General features: G+C 40.0%; 1 protein-coding gene across 1 annotated transcript; it reads right to left on the bottom strand.

Annotated features, from left to right (window-relative positions):
* Positions 1-7,300: 7,300 nt before the first annotated feature.
* Positions 7,301-8,822, bottom strand: LOC100654366 (olfactory receptor 5J3-like). Its single transcript, XM_003421381.2, has one exon. The coding sequence runs from the start codon at positions 8,255-8,257 to the stop codon at positions 7,301-7,303; it is 957 nt and encodes a 318-aa protein (XP_003421429.1). The 5' UTR covers positions 8,258-8,822.
* Between the last annotated feature and the right edge of the window lie 2,750 nt (positions 8,823-11,572).

The raw sequence follows: 11,572 nt of genomic DNA, 5'->3' as shown, positions 1-11,572 counted from the left end.
TAGGCTACTCTTTATATCACTCAGCAGGATTAGCCTTGGGATACACTACACTGGTATGGCCTCACTAACATAGCAGAGAAAACTATTTCCAAATAGGATTACATCCATACGTATAGGGGTTAGGACTCCAAAACATATTTTGGAGGAACAATTCAATCCATAACACAGACTCTTTTATCAAGGGAGAAAGACGATTGGTGTTTAACTTTACAAATTTCTCAAGAGCACTGAAAAGAGATTTTCCCAGCTACACAATCTCCTGCTCCGTTATTTGCATAATTGCTATTAGCAGATCTTTATTTCCAACATTAAAATTATTTTTTCTCTCTATATCATTTCAAGCAAACTGAATTGAACAAGAATTTGCAAAGTTGCACCAGAAAATTAAATTTGATCTTCAGTATTTAACGTATAATTTCTTTTTAATATTTTAAATATTCATGTGTACAGTGCATAATATTAAGATGTAAAATAAAATTAAACAGTTATATTTAGAGACTTCATAATGTTTTTAAGGAGCTCTGGTGGTACAATGGTTAAGTGCTCAGCTCTAACTGAGAGGCCGGCAATTCGAACCCACCAGCGGTTCCATGGGAGAAAGCCCTGACCATCTGCTTCTGTAAAGATTATGGCCTAGGAAACCCTATGGGGCAGCTCTACTCCTGTCATGTAAGGTCACTAAACCAAAACCCACTGCCCTCGAGTCGATTCTGACTCATAGCGACCCTATAGGACAGAGTAGAACTGCCCCATAGGGTTTCCGAGGAGTGCCTGGCAGATTCAAACTGCTGACCTCTTGGTTAGCAGCCGTAGTACTTAACCACTATGCCACCAGGGTTTCTGTAAGGTCACTATGAGTTGAAATTCACTTGGCAGCACAGAACAACATAAGTTTTTTTTTTTAGCTCTCTGGATTAAATCTCTGCTTTCCTCCCCTCCTCTCCCCTGCAAACAAAACATGTAAGTATAAAGTTCGAATTTCAGGCATTTCACTTTCCAAAACACTTTCGATGAGAGCATTATGTGTTAAAGTCAAGGATTGTTTTAACGGGGAAAATAACTTCTACCTTCTCTCCATCCCACAATATCTAAATAAAATGGTCAAGCCACTGAGGTTTCCAATAGTTTATTTTTATTGTGGCCATTGGCCTGTCCAGTTGCAGCATGACCATTAGAAAATTGATAAATTCACTGGAGTCAGTTTGTTTACTGCCTTGGGGAGATGGCATGGTAGGTTGGAAATGGCACTGGATTTTGAGTCTAAATGTCTAGATTTGCTTTCAGTACTTTGTCAACTTTGTGGTTTTCGTATATACGTTAAAATATTTAGAAACCTGTATTAAAACTGTATATTTTTAAACCTTTTTAAGTTGTGAAATATACATAGAAAAGGGTATAAAACCTATACAATTTAAGGAATATTACTAAGATAAACATTCACTTTAATGTGCTTATGAATCACCCTGGGATCATGGTAAAATGCAGATTCTGATTCAGTAGGTGGGAGGAATAGCCTGAGAGTTTGCATTTCTAACAAGCTCCCAGGTGATGTAGATCCATGGGCCACATATTGAGTAGCGTGGTCTCAGAAGGCTCCTGTGTGCTTCTCCCTAATTTCATTTACTCAAGAGATAATCGCTGTTCCAAATCTGGGGTCAATCACTACTTGCCTTTTTTTTTTTTTTTTTAGTAGTTTTACCATCAGTAAATGCATTTCTAAACATCTATTTTTCAGTTTTGCCTATTTTTAAATTTTATACAAATAGAGAGTTATACTGTGTGCATTCTTCTGTGACTTGCTTCTCTTGACGTCATGTATTAGAGATACGTTCATATTGCTGCATAGGCCTGTAGTTATTTTTGCTGCTGTTTAGTTTCCATTGTATGATTTTCCACTGTTTTATTCATAAAATGTTTTATTCATAAAGTATTTCTATTGTTGATGGACGTTTGTATTGCTTCCATTTTTTTTTTTTTTGCTATGACAAACAAGGCTGCTATAAGCATTTCGGGTACATGTTTCACAATGCAAATGTGCAAGAATTTTTCTAGGTTATGAACCTACTAATAAAACTACTGGATCATAGTGTATATCCAAGTTCAACTTCTTAACCTGATGCCAAATTAGTGTAAAAAAGAGTTGGTCTAATTTGCACACCACCATTCTACATCCTTGCTAATAACACTTGGGTTGTCTGACTTTTAATTTTTTGCTAATTTGGTGGGTATAAAAATATATCCCATGAATTTAATTTTCATTTCCCTAATTACCAATGAAGCTTTCATATGTGTTTTAATCAACTAGGGACTGCATGTCTTTTTAGTAGCTGTGAGAACTTGGATGAGTTGCTTAACTCCTTGAATTTTCTTTTCTTCATTTGTAAAAGAAGGATAACAATATTCATCTCAAAAGATATTGCCCTCTAGAGGGAAGGACCTATGCCACCGTCAAAATGACATTTCATTTAACTTATTTTTAAAACTAAAATTAAACCTGTTGGCGTCAAGACGATTCTGACTCATAGTGACCCTATAGGACGGAGTAGAACTGCCCCATAGGGTTGCCAAGGAGTGGCTGGTGGATTCGAACTGCGGACCTTTTGGTTAGCAGCTGAGCTCTTAACCAGTGCTAAGTGGTGGTGTCTAATAAAGAGGAGAAGAGACATGGAAAGTCACACACAGGGGGAAGACAGCATGTGAGGATCCATTTATAAGCCAAAAGGTGAAAGAAATAACAAAGGATCCTCGCCTAGGGCTGGCAAAGAGAGAACATAGTCTGAATTCAGACTTCTAGCCTCCAGAACCGTGAGAATAAATTTCTGTTTTTTTAAAGTCGTCCACTTTGTGATATTTCGTTATGGCAGCCCTCGGAGACTGAAATAAATCAGAAATAAGGCGAAGACTGAAAATCTATAAGCATTTGTTCAACATTTATGTAGTTGGATGGATAGCAACTGATAGTCTATTAATTAAAGTGTACAATAGGGCCCTATCATATGCACAATTAACTTTGATGTTTTCTTCTGACTTTCATGTTTTCAAAATGCTTCCCTATTGTATGATTTCTTACTCTCTTTTCAAGAGCGTATGTGTTTGTGTGTGTCCAACTTTTTGGATGATACATGATAGGGTTTAAACATAGATAAGGTCACCCTTAGTAAATAGCAATACGTTGTGCATTATTTAGTTTTAGAATACAAACTGTGATCTCTAACTTCAGGCAGCTGTCAACTAGCTGGTCTCAGATTTCGTGAGTGTAATGCTGCCTGTAGTGACACCATGCAAGTTGAAGTGTGATTCAAAAAATACTCAACAGAGATAGGTTGGCACTGGCAAGGAACATTTTAGAATTTCTGCCCATGGAAATAGTCCACCACAGTTATGTAGACACGAGTTGAGTAACATTGTATTTCTTATTTATTCCAGTGATGTTTTAATACCTCTTACAGCTTGATGATCTGATCAGCTGCCTAATTGGCTGGTGAAAGAGGACAGCTATGTGTTCACTAAATCTAATTTCTTTTTTCTCTCTCTGGGCACAAAAGAAGACTACATTTTCCAGCCTCCTTTCCGGTTAGGTTGAGGCTATGGGACTGACTTCAGGCCAATGGCATGTGGACTGAAGTGATGTGAGCCAACTTTGGGCCAGGTCATTAGAAACACTCTACATGACCTTCTTGATCACATCCCCCACCAGGAAGATCTTGGAAGGCACAGATTAAGATGGTGACATTACAAATCAAAGGGACCCAGATACTGAGTCACCAGATAGGCAAGGGTTTCCCTGGTGAGTCACCTGATCTATCTCAAATTTAGCATAAATGAAAGCCTTAGTGGTGTTAAGCTACTGACATTTTGGGGGTTATTTGTTACTGCAGCATGGGCTATCTTATCCTCATGAATTCATGTTGTTACTGTTAATCAGGCTAGGGCCTACTGCCATGTGTTGCACCTAATTGGCACATAGATATTTTTTCAGGTAAATGAATTAGATTTTTACTAAATTTTTTTCCATATACTTCCTGAACTCAGTTGCAGGCATGTGATAAAAATTTAGTTTCTAAGTTAGAGAAATGGGGAGCATAGGAGGAATTTAGCAAATATTTACTGAATGACTGCAGACAAAAGTAAGAAATTTTCGCACTCAGCTTCCGGGAAAGGATTTCTTTTTAAGTTATTCATTTTTAAATAAAGTATCAAAATTAAACACACTTTTTAACTTTTTTGAAAAACTTTTGAGAAAAGTAGAATAACATTTTTTATATTGTGCTACCCCTCAAATACAATCATCATTCACATTTTTTTTTGCGTGTTTTCCCCAGTTTTTTTTGCTACTCATTTTATTACATTGTTGTAATCACTCTTTAGCCGTTGTGCCCTGCTGTTTTCATTTAATATTCGTAATAAATATTTTCATGTTATTACATAGTCTTCATAAACATAATTTTTAACATTCATAGGGGATGAACAATTTAACGTTTTTCCTCCTTTGAACATTTAGATTGTTTCTGATTTTTAGATTTAAAAAATGATGTTGTGATAAACTTGTCTGTGTAGTTAAGGTTTTCTCTATTTAGAATTGTTTCCTTAAGGTAGATCTGGAAAAACAGACAAACGGAAAACCATTTTAATGATCCAAAAATTTCAAGCTGAAGCCAGCTCAGCTCAGGTTAGTTGGGTTAGTTTAAGAGGATGTCTTCTAGTCCCAGTGTTCAACTCTGAATTAGGTCTTCAAGTTCAGCTTCTTTGTGTGATTACCTAAAACATGTATCTACCACATTACACGTATATTTAAACATATGCAGGCCCAATACAAAAAAGTATTTTTGAATCAGTCTCCCAATGCACAGTATCTTATACAATGCTGGAAGTGTCCAAACATCATACACACACAAGCACCCTTGAGAATACGTGTATATACATCTGGCTGGAAAAAAGTTGTACAAGGAAGGGTCTCTCTTGATTTTTTTTTTCTTTCTAAATCTTATTTATTTGTTGTTGTTGCTGAGAATATTGTATTTTTACGAAAATAAGGTGCACCTTCAGTGTTCGTATGCTGTTCACGCCTCTCTTCCCCCTTCCCCTGAGAGGCACCCACACAGCCGCCATGCCAATCCCCTTCCACATATTTGCTGTAAAAAAAAATTAACATAGTACGCTTACGAAACTGCCTCCTGAGGGGAGGGCGGAGCTGGCAAACAAATGTAGAAGGCACACGTCATTTGCATAAAAATATGGTATACTCAGCAAAATATACAATTCAACAGGTTTCTGCATCTATGATTTAGTGACACCGGTACATTCTTCAGGTTATGCAAACATTCTCACCCCCCTTTTCTGAATTGTTCCTCCCTCTTAACGTAAACTAATTTTTCACATTGCTGCTGTCAGTTTGATTCCATATAGATAATTCTTAAAAAAAGCGTAACATTCAAGGCAGACATTTTTTACTAGTTAAGCTCTGCTATTGTTTGGTTTTAAGATGACTTCGGGTAACATTTTTAGTTTAAGGTTTAAAGGTTATCTCAGGGCAATAGTTTCAGAGGCTCTTCCACATTTCATGGCTCTAGAAAGTCTAGAGTCCATGTGAAGTTGAAATTCTGTTCTGCATTTTCCTTCTTTTGATCAGGATCCTTCTATGGAATTTTTGGTCAAAAAATTCAGTAATGGCAGCTGGGCACCATCCAGTTCTGGTCTCATGGCTAAAGAGGCAGTTGTTCAGGGAGGCAATTAACCCCACATTCCATATCCTCCTATTCCTGGCTCTCTTTCTTCCTTTGTTGCTCCAAGTGAATAGAGACCGAATGTTGTGCCTTGGATGGCCATTTGCAAGCTTTTAGGAACCCAGGCATTATGCAATGAACTAGGAGGTAGAACAGAAGCACTAAACACATTATTAGGCCAATTAACTGGGATGTCCCATGAAACCATGGCCCTAATCCTCCTAATCAAGAAATCAAATTCCACGAGGTGTTTGGTTGTATGTAAGCAGCCTCAGCAGCTACTTTTTTTTTTTTTTTGTCATTATTGTAAATGTATTACATGGCTTATGCCAATTCAACTTTTTACACAGGCATACAACATGTTGATAGCAATTATAATAATCAGCTGTGCAACCCTACCCTTAATGCTATTTTGTGTCTGTCTTGATTTTAATGGGACAGCTTAGCAAAATGCTGCTGCAATAAGAGATGAGGACACCTCTACCTTGGTCATCTTTCTGGAATAGGAAGAAAGAGCTCAACCACTCCCTCCCCACCCCTTCAGGAAATCTGTAGCAAAATAGAAACAACTGTTATTGCCCCTTGGCTAATATTTCTTGGAAGTTATGATGAACTTCCAATAAAAACTTAATAAAGTTGCTAATGAAGACTATGGCTGTGATGGAATTGACATGTCCCTGGTCTTGATGTGATAACCCTGATGTTGAATATTCACTCGCTCACTTGTTATATGACTTAGGTAGTTAACTTATTTTTACTGAGTCATGTATCCTTCATCTGTAAAATGGGGATCATTGTAACAATGGCTGCTTCACAGTATGGTGGTGAGGATTCAATGGGATAATGGATGTTGTTCTTAGATGTGCTTGAGTCAGTTCCTATTCATAGCTACCCTATGCACAACAGAACGAAACATTGCCTGGTGCTGTGCCATCCTCACAATCATTGTTATGCTTGAGTTCATTGCTGTCACCACTGTGTCAGTCCACCTTGTTGAGGGTCTTCCTCTTTTCTGCTGACCCTGTACTTCGCCAAGCACGATGTCCTTCTCCAGGGACTGATCCCTCCTGATGACATGTCCAAAGTATGTAAGATGCCATCCTTGCTTCTAAGAAGCATTCTGGCTGTACTTCTTCCAAGACAGATTTGTTCGTTCTTTTGGCCGATATTCTCCGCCAACACCACAATTCAAAGGTGTCAATTCTTCTTCGGTCTTCCTTATTCATTGTCCAGCTTTCACATGCATATGAGACCAAACCAAACCCACTGCCGTTGAGTCAATTCCAACTTATAGCATATGAGGAGATTGAAAATACCCATGGCTTAGGTCAGGCGCACCTTAGTTTTCAAGGCGACGTCTTTGCTTTTCAACACTTTAAAGAGGTCCTCTTTAAAGTGATAATGAATAAGAAGATGTTTATAAATTGTAATGCTCTGTACAAGGTATGCTATTTGCTGTTGCTCTCTTACTGCATCTACCTCCTGCAAAACTAGGCCTGCTCGCCTGGTCAGGTCAATCCATAATGTGTTTTGGAAGCTGCTATGCCTTCCTTTTTCCTACAACTACCTTGCAGGGCTCAACAGGGGAAGATGTTGATCTGGAACTTCCTCTGCAGGGCATCTTTCACCTCCTTGTTGCGGAGGCTGTAGATGAAAGGGTTTAGCATGGGAATTATGATGGTGTAGAAGACAGATACTACTTGGCCATTGGTATCATTAGTGGATCCATGGGGCTGGACGTAGGTGAAAACCACGGTGCCATAGAAAATGGCAATGGCCAGGAAATGGGAGGCACATGTGGAGAGGGCTTTCTCCCGCCCAGCTGCCGAGTGCATCCTCCCAATAGCTGCCAAGATCAAGCTGTAGGAGGTCAGGATGATTGTGGCAGGCAGCAGGGTAACCAGTGCAGAGAAGATATAGAGGATGACTCCTGCTGTGCCTGTGTTGGCACAAGCTAGGTGCAGAAGGGGTGGGATGTCACAGAAGTAGTGTGTTACCTGGTTGGGCCCACAGAAGGGCAGGGCAAAGACATTACCAGTCTGGATAGCAGAGTTGGCTCCACCAAATACATAGGAAGCAGCCACCAGCTGGAGACAGGTCCCTTTGGTCATGACTGAACCATAATGGAGGGGTTGGCAGACGGCCATGAAGCAGTCATAGGCCATGGAGGCCAGAAGGAAGCTCTCAGCGGTCACATGTACCACAAAGAAGGTCAGCTGGATTACACAGCCCTCAAAAGAGATGGACTTGTCAGATGCCAGAAAGTTGACCAAGAGCTTGGGTGTGACCACAGAGGAGTAACAAATATCAAGAAAAGGGAGGACGCTGAGGAAGAAATACATGGGGCTATGGAGACGGGAGTCTGTGAAGATGAGGGTCATCATTCCCAGGTTGCCCACTGTCATGGCATAGATGAGCAGGAAAACTCCAAAGAGAAGCTCCTGTAGGTCTGGATAATTGGAGAAGCCCAGCAAAATGAAATGGGTAACTGGAGTGTGGTTACCGCTGGCAAGGGCTAGCTCTCCAGGTGTCATCTGCAGAGATGACAATTGGTAATCACTCAAACAGTGTTACTTGAGTATGTCCACCACTGTGCAAGGTACAGTGAGAGAGAACACCAAGCAAGTATAAAGCTCCTTATACAAGAAGCTAATGGGAAGTGGAAAGGACTCTGAAGGCAGACAGACCTGAACCATAATTCTGATGGTGGCACTAACTAGTTGTGCATCCTTGGATAAGCTGTATCTGTAAGGGTTACTTTCTTAATCTGTGACATGAAGAAAATATACTTCTCCAGGTTGTTGTGTGGCATAAATAAGAAAATGAACGTAAAATATTTGAATGTCTGGGTCTGGGACATAGTAGGTGATCAGTAAATGTGAGGCCTCCTCCCTAGCTCTTGTGCCTCTCTCTATATGTTTATAACTATTTGGAAATGATTTCATTCTGTCTTTTTTATCAAGCTATAATTCACATACCATAAAACTCATCCTTTTAAAAATGTTCAATTCAGTGGTTTTTAGTATATTCACAAGATTGTGCAACCATCCACAGTAATTCCAGAACATTTGTGTCATCCCAAAAGACACCTTAGCAGCCATCCCCACCACCTCCAGGCCCTGGCAACCACTAATCTACTTACTGTCTCTATGGATTTGCCTGTTCGGGACATCGCATATAAATGGAATCATACAATTCGTGGCCTTGGTGTCTGACTTCTTTCACTTAGCCTAATATTGTCAAAATTCATCCATGTTTTAGCAGGTATCAGTCAGTATTCATTCTGTCTTGTATTTAAACATCTTTCAGGGCATCTCTTCTTCTATATCATCACCATCTTGTCCTCTGAGAATCTATGGATTCTCACCAGGGAGACCATTGTCTTGGAAATGGTGTTTTCATGTTTGCTTGAATGACCGCCACGATTTTTACACATGTGAGAACTGGAGACACTCAAAGTCCTTCCCTTCTGTCCCATTCTTCTCTGCTCCTCTACCCTCTCCTCAGGAACCCTAGTGGTACAACGGTTAAATGCTTGGCTGCTAACCGAAAGGTTGGCGGTTTGAACTCACCCAGTAGCTCCATGGAAGGAAAGCCTGGTGATCTGCTTCCATAAAGATTACAGCCTAGAAAACTCTATGGAGCAGTTCTACTCTGTCACATGGGGTTGCTATGAGTCGGAATTGGGTTACATCCTTAAAACCAGCAGTAGGGAAACATCACTAACTTCTTCACCCAAGTCAAACAGGTTTATGTTGAGGATAAGGAGGACATGTGGTTTCACTCTGCAGAAGAACATAGAAGAGCGGGCTCACCTTGGTTCCCGCCTTTGTAACAGATACAGGATATGGCAGAATTAGAACTGGACTGAGAGGATGGAGACCTATTTTCTAGTTCTGCCTCTGTTACCTGTTAGCTCTGTTACTTTGGGCAATTCTTCTTTCTCAGATTTCTCATTAGCAAAGTAAAAATTTGGTCTAGAAGATCTCTGAGGTCACACCTGGTCCCAACAGTTTGACTGAGTGCATTATCCCTGAGCTTCTTACCTGGGTATGGGCCCTTATGCCAGTGTGACCCTAGGGACCACAGAAAGAACACATGTGAACTTGTCTAGAAAAGGCTACTCTATGCCTGATTGTGGAAACCCTGGTGGAGTAGTGGCTAAGTGCTATGGCTGCTAACCAATAGGTAGGTAGTTTGAATCCACCAGGCACTTCTTGGAAACTCTATGGGCAGTTCTACTCTGTCCTATGGGGTGGCTATGAGTTGGAATTGACTCGATGACAATGGGTTTGGTTTGGTTTTATGCCTGATTATAACAGGGGATTTTAGGAGGGTCTGCCCAGCTCACAAGGATCTTTTTATGTACCTTAGCCACTCACACCAGTGATCTCTGGCAGATATTTTGTACTTGGAAAGGTAAGTTCTAAGAAACCTGTTAACATAAATGAGTGGACAGGGATGTGAAGAGTTTTGTTATGGTAATGTCTTTCAATTCATTGAACTCCTTCTTAGTTAATGCCCAGAATCACATGAGATGTATCTCCAAAATAATTTTTAATGTTCTATCATCTGTCAACTTGAAAAAAGTGTGCCTTCAATTTTGTCGAAAGGTTTCCATTTGATTTACAAAAGGATTTTATGAGTAGTCATTAAAGTCATTTCCTTTTTTGACAGCTAGTTATCAAATTATCTCTTTGTATGGTACCCTGGAAGTTTCTATATGCTAGTGAAATGCCTTATAGTAAGGTACAGGAGGGGATAAAAGCAAGCATTTTTCAAAAGTGAGAGAAGGACAATTGGGAACAGGGAAATGGAAAAGGAATACAGCACTTCATCACAGATGTGTTCTCAAGAAGATCAGTTCTATGAAATAGTAAATATGGACATTGAGGTTCTGGAAATTGCTTCCCTTAAAACTGCTGGATTCACCCTTTTAATTCAGGACTGAAGTCACTTCTGAGAGTCACCCTTCAGCCAAAGAGACGGGCCCATAAAACAAAATGAGACTAAATGGGCACACCTACTCAGGAACAGGGTTGAGAATGTAGGAGGGGACAGAAACACTGGTAACAGGGAACTCAAAAGTCAATATAGAGAGAGAGAGTTGACATGTCGTGGGGTTGGCAATCAATACCACAAAACAATGCATGTATTAAGTGTTTAATGGGAAATTAATTTGCTCTGTAAACCTTCATCTAAAGTACAATTAAAAAAAACTATCTGAAGAAAACAAAAACAAAAACTGCTGTGTCTATTAAAAAGAAACCAAACCAAACCCATTGCTGTCGAGTTGATTCTGACTTATAGCGACCCCGTAGGACAGAGAGGAACTGCCCCATAGGGTTTCCAAGGAATACCTGGTGGATTTAAACTACCGACATTTTGGTCAGCAGCCAAACTCTTAACCAGTACACCATCAGGGTTTCCTCTGTGTCTATAAACCCCCTTGAGAAGAGTCCTATCACACGATTCAGTCTTAAAGTTTAACCTGGTGAAGTCAACTTCCTGCCCTATGCATCAGTTTCTTCACCTGGATGCCCCTCGTATCTCTTGCGTTTACTCCCTAATTTTGCTAGGGGCTTAGTTCTTGCCAAATCCTAATGTCCTTGAGCCTAAAATGAATGTCAATAATTTCGTTTTTCTCTGATAGCGTGACATCCAAACTCTCTAGACACACATATACACAGAGTCACACTCACTATCATTTTCAGGCTGAGCTCCTAAATTCTGCTTTCCAGCAAATGAGGTTTCTTGTCCCCCTCCCCCATCTTCCCATGATTCAAAGACCTGTTCCCTCCTGATTCTCTACGAACACCTTTCCAACTGCCAGGTGGCCATTTGATTCC

The sequence above is a fragment of the Loxodonta africana genome, chromosome 7 (genome assembly GCF_030014295.1).
Source record: "Loxodonta africana isolate mLoxAfr1 chromosome 7, mLoxAfr1.hap2, whole genome shotgun sequence".
NCBI classification, from domain to species: domain Eukaryota; kingdom Metazoa; phylum Chordata; class Mammalia; order Proboscidea; family Elephantidae; genus Loxodonta; species Loxodonta africana.
This window is presented reverse-complemented; position numbering and strand designations above follow the sequence as displayed.

Excerpts from the sequence above, each read along its gene's own strand:
- LOC100654366 (XM_003421381.2), bottom strand. The coding sequence starts at position 8,257 with ATGACACCTGGAGAGCTAGCCCTTGCCAGCGGTAACCACACTCCAGTT.